General features: G+C 38.9%; 1 protein-coding gene across 1 annotated transcript; it reads right to left on the bottom strand.

The window, feature by feature from the left end:
- Positions 1-21,100: 21,100 nt before the first annotated feature.
- On the bottom strand, positions 21,101-21,418 carry LOC142168198 (uncharacterized). Its single transcript, XM_075228855.1, has one exon. The coding sequence runs from the start codon at positions 21,416-21,418 to the stop codon at positions 21,101-21,103; it is 318 nt and encodes a 105-aa protein (XP_075084956.1).
- Positions 21,419-21,854: the final 436 nt, after the last annotated feature.

Here is a 21,854-nt window from a genome sequence, read left to right as displayed (position 1 = left end):
GGCCGCATAAGTGATGTTAAGAACTGGGTTATTCGGGTCAAGTCTGCGGTCGCATAATACGCTACAAAACTTCCCTCTAAAAATCTTCATGTTGGGTCTGCGATGGATTGTGCGAACAACAAAATGGTTATGCGGCGGCATAATGGACTGAAAAACAACCTCCAAAATGGGCCATTTCTCTTCTTCACTCTGTGGCAGATCTGTGGCCCGCTGAGTAGTTTGTAGTCACATAGTGGATAGCAGAAATGGCCTGCTCTGCCAAAACTTTTCTTCAACTCCCCAACGTACTGTTTAACCCAAAATATCTATCTTGGCATCACCAAACCCCAGGTTCTGGGTGAAATTTTACTGGGCCTTACAGTTATGAGTTTCTGCTTGTTTCTTTCATCATTGGTAGCGTACGAAGGTTTTAGAACGAGGTTTTGTTTTATATGAGATTTATTATCGGTACCGAGTTTGTTTCGAGCAGTTATTGTGGTTGGGAATAATTGCTATGAGTATTTGAGTTATGTGGTATATCATGTGAATGCATCTTGGGCTATGGATTGATACAACTTGTTCAGACTTATACAGTATGTGGATGCGAGATTCGGGTCATGTAGGGAATTTCGGATGTTGGAAATTGGGTTCCAAGGTTTATGGGCTAAGGTTGGATTAAGGATCTTCAGTTTGGTTGTGTCGCCAGGCTTATATAAATTAGGGTGACGCGGGATCACCCCAGGGTATGTGCATGGTAAGGTTATACGGCGGTTTGATAGCTTTGGAACGACTCTTGGCACGTTCGAGGACGAACGTATGTTTAAGTGGAGGAGGATGTAACGACCCAACCGGTCGTTATGAGCACTTGCACTTCGCTCGGTAGTTTGGGGGCACGAGTAGCTCCGTATGATGTATTATGACTTGTGTAAATTGTCGGTTTTGGTTTTCAGGTTATTCGAAATTGATTTGAAAGAATTAATTTCATGATTGAAGCTTTAGGTTGGAAGAGTTGACTAAGTTTGACTTTTGTAAATTTGACCTCGGAATGGAGTTTTGATGGTTCCGTTAGGTCTGGATGGTGATTTTGGACTCGGCTATGCCTAAATGCCAAGTATGCATTTCATATCAATGATTTCACGGTGATATTCCCAGGTACACTCACCCTCAACATACTCAAGCAGTCTGACTCAATTGCCCACTCATCATACACACACACAATTACTCAGCACTGTACGGGTGCCTGGCTCATAAGCCCCTCACCATATATATATATATATATATATATACATATATATATATATATATATATATATATATATATATATATATATATATATATATATATATATACAGTATTACACTATTTTCACTCACTGCTGGTATGTCAGGCTCCGAAGGGGCGGATCCTGCCCAAGCGCTAATCAAAAACATATAAGGCTAGCTGCGGCATGCAGCCCGGTCCACAATAATAGATAAGCCAATAATGCATGATGCGGTGTGTAGTCCGATCCGCAATAATAAGAAGTCACAAAGCCAATATGGCGTGCAGCCCGATCCAGAATAACACTCACAATGCGACTCTCAGGCCCACCTCAGCCATCAATCTCTCAAGTCTCAAGGGCTCACAATCTCATATAACTCATCCCAAACAATGATAACATGTGATGTAATAGTGAATGATCAATAGAGACTGAGATACGATATGCAAATGATGAACCATGACTGAGTATATAAGTGCAGTTAAAGAAGATAACTCAAAACAACAAAAATAACCTCAATAGGTCTCAACCAAATAAGCACATAGCCTAAACATGATTTCTAGCATGAATCGCAACTCAATTTCTCTAACAAGTAGGAATTTCACAGATAAAACAAGACTGGATAGCACCTCAGTACAAAAATCAACCTGGTTCATGTTTACCACGGTACACGCCCACACGCCCATCACCTAGCATGTGCTTTATCCTAACACAACACAAACAATATGTTTCACAGGGATAAATACCCTCAATTCCAAGTTTAGAAGTGTTACTTACCTCGAACAAGCCAAATCCAATACCAAGAAGGTCAAACAATACTCTAGAAATGTCATCCCACGCGTATCAACCTCCGAACGGCTCGAAACCCAATCCATGTGGTGAAAATTGCCTCCAAAATCGCTCAAATCCTAGCTGCCCAACTCAAAAATGTGTTAAAATGAACAAAAACTTCGATATTTATGCTTCTGCCCTGAACATCAGCATTTGCGGACTAAATACCGCATCTATAGTCTCGCATTTGCGAGCATAAACGTCGCATCTACGACGACAGCTTAAAGGACCCAGACCGCACCTGCAACTCCACAGAAGCGGACACTCAGCTCACGCCTATTCTTGCAGAGGCGATCCAAACCATGCAGAAGCGCTTACGCATCTGCGCTTAACCCTCCACAGAAGCAGAACTCTCCAAAACACCTCCTCTTTGCAGAAGTGACCATTCTATCACAGAAGTGCGTCCGCACCTGTGGCCAAATATGCACAGGTGCGAAGAACCAGCACCAGAACTGCCAACATGACTAAATAAATTCGAAACTCATCTTAAACGCACCCGAGCCCCCTCGGGACGCCGTCCAATCATGCCAACAAGTCCCAAAACATAACACTAACCTACTAGAAGCCTCAAATCACGCATAACAACATCAAAACCACAAATGCACCTCAAATCGAACTTAATGAACTTTGAACTTTTAAGTTCCAAAACTCGTGCCGAACCGTATCAAACCAATCCGGAATGACCTCAAATTTTGCACACAAATCCCAAATGACATAACGAAGCTACTCAAATTCCCGTAACCACAATCCGAACCTGATTCATCAAAGTCAACTCTTGGTCAAACTAATGAATATTCCTAACCTTCAAATTTCTAACTTTTGCCAAATAGTACTGAATCCTTCTAGAAATATCCAATTGCAAATCCGGCCATACGCCCAAGCCCAAAACTACCATACGGCCTAACGGAACCATCAAAACTTCAATCTGAGGTCAAATACACAAAAGTAAAACTTGGTCAACTCTTCCAATTTAAAGCTTCCTAGTTGACAATCATTCTTCCAAATCACTCCTGAATCACTTGAAAACCAAAACCGACGATTCACACAAGTCATGATACATAATATGAAGCTACTCAAGACTTCAAATAGCTAAACGGAATGCAAATTCTCAAAATGACCGGTTGGGTCATTACATTCTCCCCCACTTAAATATGTGTTCGTCCTCGAACGTGCCAAGAGTCGTTCCAAAGCCATCAACTCACTGTGTAAACTTACCATGCACATACCCAGGGGTGATCCCACATCACCCTAATCCATTTAAGCCTAACGACACAACATAACTGAAGATCCTGACTCCAACCTTAGTTTGTAAACCTTAGAACCCAAATTTCCAACATCCGAAATTAATTACAAGACCCGAATCTCGCATCTACACATTGTATAAGTCTGAACAAGACTTATCAAGACATAATTATAACCATAACCCAAGATGTAATCACATGATATACCACATAACTCGCATACTCATAGAAATAAATTTCGATCACAATAGTTGCTCAAAAACAAATTCGGTACCGGTAATAAACCTCAACTAAAGCTTCATTCAATCTTCGTACACTGCTGATGATGAAAGAAACACGCAGAAACTCATAACCACTCATCAGATCAATAAGTCATGGAACTATCTCTCTTCCGACTAGAACCAAAGCCAAATTCTAAGCCGACTTCTGATATTATTTACCCAAACATACCATAATCAGATCCGATAACACCCATTCCTGGTCCAATGACCTCATCTCATCAAACACAGCTATTCTACTGATATGCCACACCAATACAACCTAAAGCCGCAAACCGTGCAATCCGTGCACAATAAGCAATAATTCAAATGTATTCAAACATAGAAAATAACTCAAATGAGAGAACCACACCGCAAGCTCAACAAGTACCTCCACAAACGCAATGCTATGAACCCATCACACATAGTAGAACCAAGACACACAAATCTATAAAAGGATCATATCTCAATATAACTCCTATGCAATGCGTGACCCATCCAAACACCGGTCCATATGAAGTACCTCGAGCCAAAATTCTCAAAATCAACAAGCATACGCAAGTAAAACAACAACCACATGAATTGCATGACCATAACCATGGAGAAACGGATAGCACAATATACGACCAATGGGAAAGATCATAACCAAGGTGCAATCAACCATTCAACACCCTAAGAGCCACCTCGCTCGAATTCCGCCACAAAGCCCAAGCAGAACCGCATTATGTATGAGAATAACCAACATATCACAACTCAACGTAGCATAGAAGAGTAACACATAGAGCATATCATAACACTAACAAGCTCGATTCTAACTGAATGACACACCCCTCAACACTAACAGTGTTGTGTCAACAAATCTGACCCGATGTAGAATACACATACTTGTTGGGCCTACCAATGGGCCCCCAAATCAACTTCGGTCATCCACATATAGATAAATAACCATCCAAAAGTCTACAATGACCTAACCATAACACATACTATCAGTTGTATAACTTTGGTCATACCTTCACAGTCCGCAACCAAGGAACAATTTGCCTATGAGAACTCTCATTCTCCAAATACCTAGAATGCTAGAATCACCGTATCTGATCCCAACTCGACCACTCAAGTGACTGACACATATTTCATACACAATCATTCCACGAGAAATACTTCCATTCTTTCGTGCCACAAAGCAAAATCTGAACACTAGCTATCGATCAACCAATGAAACATTCATAAGTCAAAACACAAGGCGTCTTCTGAAATGTGCACTCTGCTCAGGTAATACCAAGTAGTACTAGAATTCATCTAAACATTTGGAACCGTCCATGTTGTCTAAGAATTGGTGAACTTCCCTTCAAAACTGAACCGCGACCTTGTACATGAAAATCTTAATCCCACACGACGCACCGTATCAATCATATGAAAACATGAGAGCACATTATCAACCATGAATCACAAGCAGATTACATATTCAATTAGCTAGAAACCTGCACCTGATCCTATTTAGGTAAAAATCACAATGCACAACAAACTCCCCATGCCTGTAGAAACTATCCACCCCAAACAATGGTAAAAATCATCGAGAACTCTACGAAGCCCATCTGTACATAACCAAGCCATCAGAACTGAATTCCTCTATCTCAACCAAGTCACATAAGTTGCCAAGCCCAAGAGTATTGCCACAAAGCACCTATAAAGACCCATCACATCATCAGAACTAAAAGAACCGATCATATCCATTACCATGCTGATCCAACTTACTACCAAGCTGCCTTATTTCTCCGTGTTCCTTCCAAACTACCTTCAAGTTAATACTTCTCCTTGCCCGCACACTACGACCCTTAACCCAACGCTCACCACAAGTGGTCCTACCATAAAACCACGTCGTCCTAGAGCTCATAAGCCACTGTATTCCCTCTTAAGACCCCTAAACACTGCATCTGAGATACCCACTATGAAGAGACCTTATGTGAATCTAAAACTATTCCCTTTACCTTTCTGATACTGAAATGTAGAATCCATAATGATATAGAAATATCACGAGTCTCGACACCATCCAATGCAAATCTTAGATTCTAGCCATATACAAATCCAAAAAGTTCTCTATTGCCACATATAAATCTTGAATCCATTAGAACCTTCTCGAAAGTCATCCACTAGGCTCAACCCACAATTGCACTGCCCAAACGGGCCGAATGATCTGTGCCCCATTAGCAAAAAATACCCAACGAAGTAACCCCGCCTTAACACAACCGAGTAAATTCATACTACATGCACACCATATTCGTCACGAATAACAACTCAAATCATTCCATGATTTTCATATACCCATAAAATGTAATACAATATGTACCCAAAAATCTCCTTACTCGAGTCATCCTCGATCTTAACCTCTATAAGACATAACTGATAACAAGTATGCCTCAAATCGAAACCAGTACAATACATAATCATGCAATCAAATCGTCGATAGCAGACTCCCCTACTTGGGTCAAAGCCTTAGAACAAAGCATTCGATAACTCACAATAACCATACTCTATTATTTCCATAATCCCACACTGAAATTCAACTAAATCTTTCATAAGGTCATGCAACACAAGCCATAAAATACCTTAAATCATCTGCTAAGCTCGCATTCACCCTCATGATTGTCAAGTCAACTTTTCTCAATCGATCCAATTCAATCGCAACACATATAACCCACTGGTAGAAAGAAACTCTCCACACAACATCATAAGGATCACACATCCGTAGACCACCCTGCAGGAGATAACCCACCTGTTTAGTCTCAAACTGGAATTTCACTATGCCCTACCATGGCCACAACCACCATGCAATCACTTAACCTTCTTGAGTCCAAACTCGTCAACAAGACATAAGAATGCACTTCAACCCATAACTGAACAACATGAAATATCCCTCAACACGATCATAACTCGAGATTGTACAACACATTAAGATAGAAATCAGGTATCCCATAGTCCTTTTCATATCCCAAGCAACCTTTCTCGTCACATCCAAGCCATCTGAACACATCTCGCAGTCACCTCATATTCATCATATAGCCATCCAACCACTCACCGAGCCATCAATCCCACTCCTAAAGACACTACCAGATATATAAGCCCAAAAGTGCATGCTTATACAACTAAAACCACTGAGCCCAAGCTACGGTCAAACCCTGGCCTCAAGTCCTCCAGACTGGCCCATCACCAAAACACAAAAAACACATCTCGCACCTCATCCAAAGAATCACAAACCGTCGATACACAGCTAATACCAGGTGCTCACATAACATACAGGTGAGTGGAAGGAATTTAACGAGATACGCTTTAAGCTGAATCAATGATGAACAATAAGGAAAGAAAGATGGGAAGTTTATCCTAGATGCCATGTAGCCTCTAAAAGATAGATATCGACGTCATCATACCGATCCACAAGTCTCTACTAGACATTTTCTCATGACTCGCAAAACCTATGAACCTAGAGCTCTGATACTAACTTCTCACGACCCAAAATCCAGCTAGTCGTGATGGAACCTAACTTAACCCGCTAGGTAATACAAATGATAGACACACAACTCAAATAAGATAACAAGAATCAATAAATAGCATAACTAAGCTTTCTATACGAATCCCAAGAATTAGTACTACAAGTCATGAGCTTCTAAGACTGAGAATTTACAAAGTTGGTATGAGATAAATACATCATCTGTTCGAAGTATACATAAATAGATTTATAAATCTAAAGCTACCAAGAACAAGCGACAGCTATAACCGGAACGCATGTACATCTTCAATGTCAGCTCCAGTAGTACATAGCAACATCAGCTCTAAAATCTATATGCTAGGTGCAAAAGTGCAGTATGAGTATAACCGACCCCATGTACTCAATAAGTAACAAACCTAACCTTAGGTTGAAAGTAGTGACAAGCTCGGAAAAGGTTAGTGTCCAACACCAATAGCCAATAACAATTCATTACAGTATAGTGAAGATAGTAAAGTTGTATAACTCAAGAGATGAAATGTTCAGCTCGTTCACAGATACGGAAAAGTAGACATGCCTTTAAAGTATAACTGTCCAAGTCTAAATCTTACCAACGAAATTATTTAAATATGAGTTTATCAAGAGAACCGTGTTTTCCAATTTACAACATCAGATAAGAGTTTTCTTTTATCAATTAGCATGAGGAAAGTACATCTTTATGCATATATGTCAATATGCATGCTAATTCATCAATTATCAAATACCGCCTAGCATGAGGAATATACATCGCTATGCTTATATGTCAAATCATAAATGTCACATTACCGTCAGGCATGAGGAAAGATGCATCTCTATGCCTACATTCCAAGTATGTATATCATATGAATGATTTCATGGTGATATTCCCAGGTACTCTCACCCTCAAAATACTCAAGTTGTCTGACTCAATTGCCCACTTCATCACACACACACCACAATCACTCAATGTTATATGGGTGCTTGGGTCATAATCCCCTCACCAAAGCGCGCGCGCGTGTGTGTGTATATCATTGTGCTTGCTCTCACTACTAGTATGTTAGACTCTTGAGGGGTGGATCCTGCCCAAGCGCTAATAAAAAACCTATAAGGCCTGATGCACCGTGCAACCCGATCCACAATAATAGATAAGCCAATAAGGCATGTTGCAGCGTGCAGCCCGATCCGCAATAATAAGAATAGTCACAAAACCAATATGGCCTGCTGCGGCGGACATCCCGATCCAGAATAACACTCACAATGCGACTCTCAGGCCCACCTCAGCCATCAATCTCTCAAGTCTCAAGGGCTCACAATCTCATACCACTCATCCCAAACAATGATAACATGTGATATAACAGTGAATGATAAACAGAGACTGAGATATAATATGCAAATAATGAACCATGACTGAGTATATAATTGCAGTTAAAGAAGATAACTCAAAACAACAAAAATAGTCTCAATAGGTCTCAATCGAATAAGCAAATATCCTAAATATGATTTCTAGCATGAATCGCAACTCAATTACTGTAACAACTAGAAATTTCACAAATAAAACAAGACTGCATAACAACTCCGTACAAAATCAACCCGGTTCATGTACCACGGTGCACACCCACACACCCGTCACTTAGAATGTGCGTCACCCCAATACAACACAAACAACACGTTTCACAAGGATAAATACCATCAATTCCAAGTTCAGAAGTGTTACTTACCTCGAACAAGCCAAATCCAATACCGAGCAACCTCCGAACGGCTCAAAACCCAATCCATGTGATGTACGTCGCCTCCAAAATAGCTCAAATCCGAGCTCCCCAACTCAAACATAAGTTAAAATGATCAAAGCCCTCGATATTTATGCTTCTGCCCAGAACTTCCGCATTTGCGGACAAAATACCACATTTGTGGCCTCGCATTTGCGAGAACAAACGTCACATCTGCGACTATAGCTTAAAGGACCCAAACCGCAACTACGCAAATATCTTCCGCACTTGCGACTCCACAGAAGCGGACACCCAACTCATGCCCATTCTCGTAGAAGCGATCCAAACCTCGCAGAAGCTTTTACGCATATGCGCTTGACCCTTCACAGATACGGAACTCACCAAGGCACCTCCTCTTCGCAGAAGCGACCATTCCATAGCATAAGCGCGCCTGCTCCGGCGGCCAAATATGTGCAGGTGCGAAGAACCAGCACCAAAACTGCCAACATGACCAAATAAATTCGAAACTCATCTAAAACTCACTTGAGCCCTCTCGGGACCCCGTCCAATCATGCAAACAAGCCCCAAAATATAACACGGACCTACTCGATGCCTCAAATCACGTATAACAACATCAAAATCACAAATCGTATCTCAAATCAAATTTAATGAATTTTGAACTTTCAACTTCCAAAACTCGTGTCGAACTATAACAAACCAATCCGGAATGACCTCAAATTTTGCACACAAGTCCCAAATGACATAAGGAAGTATTCAAATTCCCCGAACCACAATCTGAACCCGATATCATCAAAGTCAAATCTCGGTCAAACTTATGAACATTCCAAACCTTCAAATTTCCAACTTTCGCCAAATAGTGTTGAATCCTTCTAGAAATATCCAATTGCAAATCCGGGCATACGCCCAAGTCCAAAATCACCATTCGGACCTAAAGGAACCATGAAAACTCCAATCCAAGGTCAAATACACAAAAGTAAAACTTGATCAACGCTTTCAATTTAAAGCGTCCTAGTCGAAAATCATTCTTCCAAATCACTCCCGATTCACCTTAAAATCAAAACAAATAAATTAAAAAATCATGTATATCATATGAAGCTACTCAAGACTTGAAACAACTGAACGGAATACAAATGATCAAAACGACCGGTTGGATCGTTACACCACCCCTAAATACGTTTTTGTTTTATAACGACGCCGTATCATAGAGCAAATGAAAATCAATCATGAATAGTTTTAACTATGATAAGAGCTAATTTGAGCTCTTTCCTCTATAACATAGTTATTTGGTTAAAAAGGGCCTTTGACCATTTGTTGGTACTGTAGTTAGTACTGGTCTAGTGATAATCTTTGTGATAGTCAAACTACTAATTTAAGCACCAAGGACCCTAATATCATTTTAAAATCAAATATATGGATATTAAAGTTAATTTTATAAAAAACATGGTTACACACAGAGAAGTGAACGTAAAGTGTATCTGCACAAATGATTGCAAATCTATTTACTCAATCGGTTTCCTGAGATGTATGTTTTTATTTATATAATATCTCAAGGACTATGTGGACTTTAATACATAGTCATTGATTTTTGAATTATTTTCCCAACATTCATATTTTTTTTTTAAAATTAAATAGGTTTGATTTGCATACACTTTTTATTGGAATGTTTGTATGTATTTTTATTTTGAATGTTTATTGTACATTCATTTTGTGAAATGATTTCAGTGCATTCCTTTGATATTATTGAAAGATTCAGATAAATAGAGGTCAGCCTTCTTGCATAGGTGATCACCTCCACCGGTTAAATGTTGATGGGAGATGGGACAAAATCTTAAGCAAATTATCATACGGATAATTTGAGAGCGCATGACTTAAAGATCTTTAGCGTTACACAAGTAATAACAAAAGGTCATTACAATATTTTGATGGTGGAAATAAGTTTCACCTAATCTACCTTGAGAGGCCGGATATGAATTCACGGTTATTGAGTAGATCAAGCAAATACGTTCAGATTCATATGATATATGAGTATCATATGTATGTCATTATATTATGAGATAAAGACATACGTTCCACGAGAAAGAAAAAACTATTATATCACATATTTTCAAAACATGTGTAAGAATATCAACTAAAATAGTTAATATAAGTTTTATCTCGACTTATTGTTGTGTTAGCCCCAAATCGAGTACCCTCACAACTCCTCAGTTGCCCGAAGTTCGATGTTCGCTATCTTAGCATGCTACCAAATGACCATGAGAAATTTGATTTGGTACGCATGACTAGAAAAATAAATTGAATTTAAGTTGAAAGACTCGTGAAGAAAGGAAGGTCAATGATGGAATGCCATTTAGATTGTATTTGCTGCTACGGGTTATCACTTACAGGTCATAATTATGAACATTATGCCATATGAGATCCAGAGGGATATATCAATGTGATTCAAATGATCTAGGCCACTAAACATACATTCTTTTATCTACATGATGATTTTCATAATGATAGCGAGAGGCTATATATTCCTCACTGATGTATAGTAGTGTGGTATCATGGTGTCACGATCCAAAATTCTGCCTTAGACATCGTGATGGAACCTAGTCTCTAAGACTATGTAAGCCTATTACTTACAATAATTAAGCCAGTTTAACAATAATATTTTAAAATAGAGTTTAATATAAAAATTGAACTAAAGGTGAAACAAGCTTACGCGACAATAATGACAACAACCTCCCAAAACTAAGTAATACAGAGTCACGAACTCTAGATGAATACATAGATATACCTCAAAAATCAAAATACAATACTGTTCGGATAACGCATTGACATTACAATAAAAAAAAAAGGACTCCAAAGAACTGCGACTACCAAAATGCACCTACGAAGCTATGGACCTCCAAATCCAAATCTGGACATATGCCTAAGTCCAAAATTACCATACGAATCTATTGGAATCGTCAAAACACCACTCCGGAGTCGTCTGCACAAAAGTCGAACTCCGATCAACTCTTACCACTTAAGCCTCTAGTAAGAACCATTCTTCCAAATAAATTCTGAATCACCCGCAAACCGAATCCAACCACACACACAAGTCATAATACACAATACAAAACTTCTCAAGACCTTAAGCCACCGAATGGAAATGCTAATTCTCAAAACGACCGGTCGGGTCATTATATTCTCCCTTCTTAAACAAACGTTCATCCTCGAACGTAACAAAACTTGTTTCGAAGCCATGAAATCACTAAATAAACTCACCATACATATACTCGGATGCGATCCCACTTCACCACAATTCACATAAGCCCGACAACACCATCTCAATTGAAGATTATTCTTTTCACCCACTTCGATAAGCCTTAGAACCAAAATTTTCACCATTGGATCATTTCCTGAAGACCCGTTTCCCACATAAACACATTGTATCAACCTCAAGCAATTGCCACAGCTCATGCATACAACAACAAGGTATGATTACCCGACGTAATACATCCTCCATATGCCCATAACAACATTTCTAACCACAATAGCTGCCCATAATCAAATAACCTCATATCAGTTAAAACCTTGCCCCAAACCTTCACAACACTGACAACGATGCAAGAAACATGAAGATCTCATAACCACCATACAAATCAACAAGTCACATCCAACGCCACCTGGGCACCTACCTCGCAAGCTAACCCAATAAGCACAACATGAATATGATTGAATATGGAAAGAGAAACACATGAGAGAACTAGCAAACAAATCCGACAAGCACAACTCCCTATCACTACCATACTACAAATCTGTTCCACAAGGAAGAATCAAAACATATGAACTAATCACAAGGATCTCATCCTAATATAACTCCACCACGACACGTAACCCTGTTCAAACATATTAAACCGCACGAAAATGCAAGGATCCCATCCTCAGCTCTGAATTACAAGTAGAATACATATCACACCAACCGAAACCTTCCACTAACTCAATTCTGCATAACAAAATCACAACACGTAACAGACTTCCCATACCGGTAAAGCACCTAAATCACAAATCGTAACCAAACCATCCATAAATCACATCAAAACCTATTGTAATGTGTAACATAAAGTTCATTCTACTCTCATACCTCTTAATAGGGAACAAATCAAGCGATAGACAACGGCTACCATTATAGAGTCTCTCAACAGAGGTAAACACATAAGCAGAGTATAAGAATCACGAAACAAACCCATATATGAAGCAAGATAAGAGGAATCACTCCGATAAACAGGACCAGATCAAAATAAGACTGATGCTCCTCTATGACAAATCAAAACCATACTTGTAACGATACCATCTGATGCAGAGGCCTCAGCCCTACCATGGAAAGCATATCAACGGATCGGGCCTGCCCCTCTAGGGCGCCCCATATCCACCTGTCCTCCACCCCTAGCTGGCCGTACAGGTGGAGTAGCAACTGAAATGGAGCCCATATCCTAAGTGCTCTGATGAAATCCACCTTTTCCGTCTGGGACAATCTCTCATGATGTGCCTAGTATCGCCACAATCATAACAACTCCTATATGGGTATGGATGCTGGTACTGAGTCTGTACTGGATTATTAGAATAACTAATGTAGGAACTCTGTGCAGATGGTGCACTAAAGGATGACTACCCTATGTGAGTACCCTGAGGTCCCTAACTAACTGGAGTACCACAAGCAGTCTGAAGTGCGAACTAGACTGGCCGACTATCCGAGCCTCTGCCGTGATGGGTCATAGCTGAAGAGCTGAATCCACTGAATCCTATAGAATCTCGAGACCTCTTGTACTCCTTATCCTCCCTCTCCTCACCCCGAATATGCTCTAACCTCCTAGAAATCTCCACAACCTACTGGAATGGAGCATCAGTTTCGAACTCCCGAGCAATGTTGAATCTAAGACCATAACTAAGGCACTCAATAAATATGCGGACTTGCTCTCTGACTATAGGAACCAAGGTAGGTGCATGTCAGGATAACTCACTGAACCTAATGGCATACTCCAACACCGTCTTGGTTCCCTGGCGCAGTTGCTCAAACTCTGTGCGTCACGTATCCCGGAGGGTCTAGGGTAACAAACTCCCTCAAAAATATCTCTGAAAACTGAGTCCAAGTGAATGGTGTTGCATCAGCTGGCCTACCCTCCTCATAAGCCTGCCATTACTGATACGCTGCTCCCGATAGCTGAAAAGTAGTAAAAGTAACTTTGTTCACCTCCACAATCCCCATGGTGCGAAGAATATGGTGACACTCCTCTAGAAAACCCTGTGAATCCTCAGTCACTGCGCCAGTGTAAGTAGGAGGGTGATACTTTTTGAACCTCTCAAGCTCAAGCCTCTTTTGCTCCTCCTCCGATGCCCCTAGCCTGACCTCAGGCTAAATCGGAATAACATGCAGTATCGTCATAACACCCGGAATCTGACCAATGTGAGCCCGTTACTCTGGAGTAAGGGCGGTGGGAGTCTGAGCTCCTCCCCCAATCTGTGATGTAGCTAGTGCAACGGAGATTGATCACGCCAGAGCCAATGTACCAAACATGCTCAGGTACTGCGCTAAAGTCTCCTGGAGTTCGGGGGTAACAACAGCGCCTCTGATGCCTGTCCCCAAACTGGAGCTACTATGGCTCCTCAACTACTGCCCCAGCCTCTCGAGACTAGGTGCTCTAACTACGTCACGTGCCTCTCCTCATCCTCTACCACGGCCCCAGCCTCTCGCGACTCTAGCAGGGGGCGCGGGTGTCTGCTTGGCTGATCCGGTTATGCGTGTCCTCACAATCTGTGAGAGAATAAAGATGCAATGACTCAAACTTTGAAATCAACAAATCCGCACTACATGAATGAAAGAAGTCGAATTTTCCTAATAGTTTTTTAGCCTCTCAAAGATAAGTATAGGCGTCTCCGTACCGATCCGCAAGACTCTACTAAACTTGCTCGTGACTCGTAGAACCTATGAACCTAGAGCTCTGATACAAACTTGTCACGACCCAAAATCGCGCCTTAGGCGTCGTGATGGCACCTAGTCTCTAAGACTAGGTAAGTTGATTACTAACAACAATTAAGCCAGTTTAACAATGATTTTTTAAAGACGAAAAAGGTCCAAATATGCCCTTGTAATATACGAAATCGAGCACATTTGCCCTTCGTTAATACTTTGGCTCAAGAATGCCCTTATCGTCATATAGTTGGTCCATATATGCCCTTAGAGTCATACAGTTGACCCATATATGCCCTTTTCGAAACGGAATTGACCCAAACTAATTAGCTCTTTCGTTAATTATATTAAAGTGTATTACAAACACTATTTTCTTTTTATTAGTACATTTTTTTCCTTTACCTTTCTCTTTTCTTTCTTCTTTTTTCTTTTCTTCTCTTTTCTTTCCTTTTTCTTTCTCCCTTATCCGATTTACTCCATTGCTGATGTCTTCTCCATTTTCGTCACCAATTTCACTTCACAAAACTCATGAATTCCAATTACTAAGAAAATTCTCCCATAAGAATATTTTAATAGATCATATGTTTGTCAATTTTATAATTTTTACTGAACATACATTTAGTTATAAAAAATTTAACAAAGTAAGATTGAAATAATATTTATGTAACAAAAAACCCGAAAAATCCAACAAAACCGAACCAATCCAAACCGATATAATTGGTTTGGTTTGGTTTTGATAAAAACCGAACCAACCCGGTCCATGTACACCCCTAATTTATATAGTTAATAAAAAAATAGAAAATATTTAGATAAAAAAAGATGAAAAAAGACTAACAACTCAAATTTATAACACTAGAACTTGAACTCTGGGCTTTTAATCATTAAATTACCTTTCTAGAAACAATTTAAATATTTTGGTCTTTTGAGTATTATTAAAGGTTGAGATATTTTTATTATTTTAAGGTTTAAACTATAATTTTTGGAACAATTTAATTTCGTTTATTTAGAGGGCCAACATCACAGCAGCGAGTTGATGTGCAAAGGATGTACGGAGGGCACGCACTATAGCTTCAACATGTTCATATGAATTTAGTAGTAGTAGTAGTAGTAGTGTTTGTTATATTGAGCATGAGTATATCTAAAAAATGATCTCTCTCTCTCTCTCTCTCTCTCTCTCTCTCTCTCTATATATATATATATATATATATATATATATATATATATATATATATATATATATATATATATATATATAACAAACCTTTATTTCGTAATTGTACAAATGACTAATAGATTAAATGCCGAGAATATGGAATTCATGAGTTTTGTCAAGTGAAATTGGTGACGAAAATGGAGAAGACATCAACAATGGGGGAAATCGGATAAGGGAGAAAGAAAAAGGAAAACAAAAAGAGAAGAAAAGAAAAAAGAAGAATGAAAAGAGAAAGGTAAAGAAAACAAGTACTAATAAAAAGAAAACAGTATTTGTAATACACTTTAATACAATTAACGAAAGAGCTAATTAGTTTGGGTGGATTCCGTTTCGAAAAAGACATATATAGGCCAACTGTGCAACTCTAAGGGCATATATGGACCAACTATATGACATTAAGGGCATTCTTGAGCTAAAGTATTAACGAAGGGCAAATGTGCTCAATTTCGTATAGTACAAGGACATATTTGGACCTTTTACGCTTTAAAAAAGATTTTAATATAAAAATCGAACTAAAGGTGAAACAAGCCTACGCGGCAATATTAATCACAATAACCTCCCAAGACTAGTTAATACAAAGCCACAAACTCTAGATGAATACATAGATATATCTCAAAAATCAAAATACAATACTGTTCGGATAACGAATTGATAGTACAATAAAAAGATAAAGGACTCCAAGGAACTGCGACTACCAAGCACCTCTACCTTGAATCCTCGCGATCAAGAAGCTAACTCTGCCTGAGTCCGATATTTCTAATACCTAAATCTGCACAAAAAATGTGCAGAAGTATAGTATGAGTATACCACGGTCAGTACCCAATAAGTAGCAAGACTAACCTCTGTAGAGTAGTGACGAGGTACAAGTCAAAACACCTACTAGTCATACTAACATGTGCAGTATATAAGTATAAGGCTAATAATGGAAGCAAGAATCACTAAATGGCATCAAGGAATAAATATGCGATATAAACAGTAAAGTAATCGAAACACCGTTAAAGTACCAGTGAACTAAATGAGAAAACCACTGGCAACCAAATAATCAAAAAGATTTAACACAAGTCTCACAACGAAATTACTCCAAGATATCTCATCCCAAAATCACAAGTCACGAGTCTCAAATCACATCTCATATGCTCATGGCACCTCGTGCCCACATTATCAATCATCATCACACGGATAACTCACGTGCCAATAGCTCAATCTTTCCGACATGATCACATGCTCAATATCACAATCCGTCCGGCGTAGTCATAGGCTCAATATCATAATGGAAGCAGATAATACAAGAATATATGGACATGATCAATGAATGTCAACGTTCATACTCCTGAACTGGTATAAGTGGCATGCTACGGTGTATGCTTGTGCGAGCATACTATCACAATCCAAGTCAACAAGTAATATCAAATACATCGAGTAGCTCATTGAAAGCAATACAATAAGTCATGTAAGGTTCATGACATACACAACAAAAATCACACCATCACACGAATATCATTAACATAATGCCCCCAGGCCATCATATATCATCCCTGACATTGCCACCATTATCTCTCTGTATTTATAACATCATAATAGCCATCTTTTTCACTTAGCACAAACATTAACACAATGTCCACCCTTATCATTCGTATAGCTACCCGTATCACTCCGCATAATAGCCACGCTTATCTCTCTTCGTGGACAATAACATAATAACTACCCGTATCACTTCGCACAATCAACAATAGTGAGATGCCACCCTTATGCTCTGCATGAAAACAATCAATCCACACAACAAGATCACATGTGCTAATATCACAACAATACGATATATCAACTCGTACCACAAATGCCCATAGGCCACAACATTTCCAAAATAACAATACAAAAATCACCACATCACATAGCACACGGCTCAAACACGATGTGTACAAAATTTCAATAACAATAAAATGAACGAGAAAGTAACTCAACAATGAACAACACCTCATTAAACACAACTTCAACTAAAATAGTTTAGTGAATTTCAATAACTTCAACTTTAATTAATTGCTTAAGAATAAACTCAATAATGAAGGTATTTCCATAAAATGGCAAACTTCGATTTCTAGTATACGACATAAGCTAACAATGAAAGAGATGGCATGAACTAGTAACTACATCTAAATGCATAAGAAAATCTCGGCAACGAAAAGATATCATGTAACAACAATTTCAGTTAAGAATAACTGAACAATAGAAGAAATCACATAATAATAAAAGAGATAACAACTTCAGATAAAGCATATAAGAGTAAACTTGACAAGTAAAAGACATATCATGTGCTAACAACTTCAAATAGATACATGAAAGAACAAACTTGACAAATAAAGATAGAACATGTAACAACTTCAAATAAATACATGAAAGAAACCTAATAGTCTAAACCAGTCAATTTTCACATATAAGTCCGAGTACGCACTCGTCACCTCACGTACACCTCTTTTCCATAATTCAAATAATACAACAAATCCCAAATCCTAAGGGGTAGTCCCCCGTAGTTCCCCAACACAAAGTTAGGTAAGATATTTACCTCAAAGAAGCTAAATCAATAATCTAAAATGACCTTCTCATGTGAAAGGACCTCCGAACAGCTCGAATCTAGCCAAAATAACTTAATATTATAAATAAAAATCATAGAAAATAATTTCAAATAATAAAGCTTCGATCTTTAATGAAAACTAAAAAGTCAACCTCAGGCTCGCACCTCGAAACCCGACAAAACTCATAAAATCCGAACACTCATTCTGATATGAGTCCAACCATACCCAAATTATCCAATTTCGACATCAAATCGGCCTTCGAATCATCATTTTACATATTGAAAAGTTTTACAAAAATCTACAATTTTTCCAATTCAAATCATCTATTAAATGATAAAAACAAAGATGGAATCATGAAATATAATCAAATTCGGGTCAAGAATACTTACCCCAATTCAAATGGTGAAACTCCCCTCCAAAATCGGTCAAATCTGAGCTCTACAACTCAAAATATGATAAAAATAACCATACCCACGATATATATGAAGCTGCCCAACAATTTTCGCATGTGCGGACAAAACAGTCCATCTACGCTCTTGCTTTTGCAAGCAAAATCCCGCATCTGCGGTTTTCACTTACCAGGCCAGCGACCGCACCTGCGACGCCGCAGAAGCGCCTACATAAACGGAGAAACGGACTTCATCGCATCTGCGATCCATAACCCGCAGATGCGACCTTCGCACATGCCATACTTCACCCACAGAAGCTCTCCCGCCCAGGCCTCAACATCGTAGAAGCGACACAAAAAAACGCAGAAGCGGATCCGCACCTGCGCTCCAAAATAGGCAGATGCGAAACACCAGAACTAGACTTCCTTAACCACATGGAAATGACCCCAAACTCGTCTGAAACACATCCGAGGTCCCCAGGACCCCCTCCAATCATACCAACCAATTTCAAAATATAATGCAAACCCGCTCGAGGCCTCAAATCACATCAAACAACATCAAAATAACGGATCGCACCTCAATTCAAGCCTAATGAAACTAATGAACTTTCAACTTCTACAACCCATGCCAAATCATATCAAATCAACTTGGAATGACCTCAAATTTTTGCATGCAACTCCCAAATGACTCAAGCTATACCAACACCCAGAATCGAAATCCGACCCCGATACCAACAAAGTCAACTCCCGTTCAAACCTTTCAACCTTCCAAACCTTCAACTTTCACCAAAATGCATCAAATCAAGCTACGGATTTTCAAATCCAAATTCGGACATAGCCTAAGTCCAAAATCACTATACGAAGCTATTGGAATCGTCAAAACACTATTCCGGAGTCGTTTTCACAAAATTCAAACTCCTGTCAACTCTTACCACTTAAACTTCTAACACAAGAACCATTCTTCTAAATAAATCCTGAATCACCCGAAAACTGAATCTGATCGTACACGCAAGTCATAATACACAATAAGAAACTTCTCAAGACCTTAAGCCACCGAACGGAAATTCTTATTCTCAAAACGACCGGTCGGGTCGTTATACATGGTAAGCTGGTTGCACGACCTATTTTTTCAATATGAAATAATGCAAGAGAATTATAAAGAAAAATATATTTTTCTTAGCTTGGTGAAGCTTAAGTACTCTCTTATGTGTGAGCGGGAGATGTTGAAAAAATCTATTGGTCGGATCCACCTATAAGGGGTGCTAATTAGACCATTAGCTTGTCATCCTTCTAAACCCTACTTATAACCTATAAATATACGATTATGAGTGTAGAGAAAATAAATTTTCCTAATATTTCTTATGGAAAACAAAGAGCGGCTAGGGTTAGCTTCTCTACATTATCTAGCGGATTAGTAGGTTGCGGACAAATGGAATTTATCCGTTTCGTGAAGATTCCGAATGATTGGTGGCACAAATTGCGGTTGCTCCAGGTCTGCTTTGGCTAAGGAGAAACCCATAAATCTCCTGAACTAGTATTTACGCTTGAGATATTACAATAATTATAATGAGTTAATGATCCAAGTCCCCTATTTCTCTGCAGTTGGCAGCTAGCTCTTATTAAGTGTCAGCATCAAAATGAGGCGGGTCAAGATTTATAATTAGTCTAGGCACTTGATAGATTTGAGATTAACTGTATCCCAATTGCTAGCTAAAGTCTACGAGGAACTGTTAATGCAATCCCCTGTTTAAAAGGTAGAGGAATAAAAATCTACGTTCAGTTCAAATTAGGAAATTCACGACAAGAAATTAGTTTTTTGTTGGCGATCGACTCATCAAAACTCGGGTATTTTTGACTTATAACGATTTTGGGAGCGGGATGCGGAATGATAATCTTCAATAATGCTCCTAAACAAGAAAAGCAGAAAAAAAATAGGAAACACAGTGTTTACATTGATCCAACAGTCACGTAATTTTTCTCTTGTGCAATAAATTGAAAATCAGGAAAAGGCGAAAAGCAAACAGATTTGTTCTATTGGCAAGAACCATTTAGTCTCTGTACTGTAAGTCTGTAACCAAACACCACCGATCCTAATGATTAGAGCTTTGTTTTTCTTCGTTATAATTACAAAAATGAACAAAAAGAAAAGGAAAAAAAAATAAGCAATTCATTTCAGGGTCCACAGTCCATATAAGGACTAAGAAAGTCTATGACTGAATAATATGCTTAGGAGTGATCTTGATGATAAGACCAGGGAAAACATCATCAGGATCATGGATATGTGGATTCTGCTCAACTATGAAGGGATCACCACACTTGTCGCTGATGGTATGAAGAGTTTCACCTTCTCCAACCACGTATATTTCATCACAAGGCCTGTGCAGTAACTGGTACCCTTTCAATATTGCATAATTCTCTTGTACTGAGCTCAATAGAAATAGACATAATATTACAATAGTACAGTACCAAGATGCAACATCTGATATGGCTAATTTTGCTTTTCTGGTCTTTACTGAGACAGCCATATTAAGGGGTGTATGTACGTAGTTTTTGATAGCTAGAGAGAGAAAAGAGTATTGATGAAGTTTCAAAGGGATGTTTCCATGTTTCCTTTATATAGAAGGAAAGGAAGGGACGAATTGGGGGTAACTGACATGGGAGGTGGGAGAAGAGTTAGCTTTTCAGTCGTGTGTCATGTAGTTAGCTAATTGGTCCGCTAGTTGGATACAAAAGTTTCCCATGATATATTTGGTTTCTTTAGTTAGCTATTAATAAATTAAATGACCTACCCTTGTGAAATTTTAACATTTTCCTTTTGGTGGTAGGTGGGAGTTCATTACGGTCGGTGAAACGGACCGTAATGACGTAACAATATTTAATTAGTCAAGTAAAAAAGATTTCTGTCACATATTATAGGTACTGTCAAAATATGGGGTATTGAACATTCAACTACATTAATTA

Source organism: Nicotiana tabacum, chromosome 13, assembly GCF_000715075.1.
Source record: "Nicotiana tabacum cultivar K326 chromosome 13, ASM71507v2, whole genome shotgun sequence".
In the NCBI taxonomy this organism is placed as follows: Eukaryota; Viridiplantae; Streptophyta; class Magnoliopsida; order Solanales; family Solanaceae; genus Nicotiana; species Nicotiana tabacum.
The sequence above is the reverse complement of the archived record's forward strand: the minus strand, read 5'-3'. Positions and strand labels throughout refer to the sequence as shown.

What these genes read in the sequence shown, in the direction of transcription:
- LOC142168198 (XM_075228855.1), bottom strand. Translation starts at nt 21,418, where the DNA reads ATGGCTGTCTCAGTAAAGACCAGAAAAGCAAAATTAGCCATATCAGAT.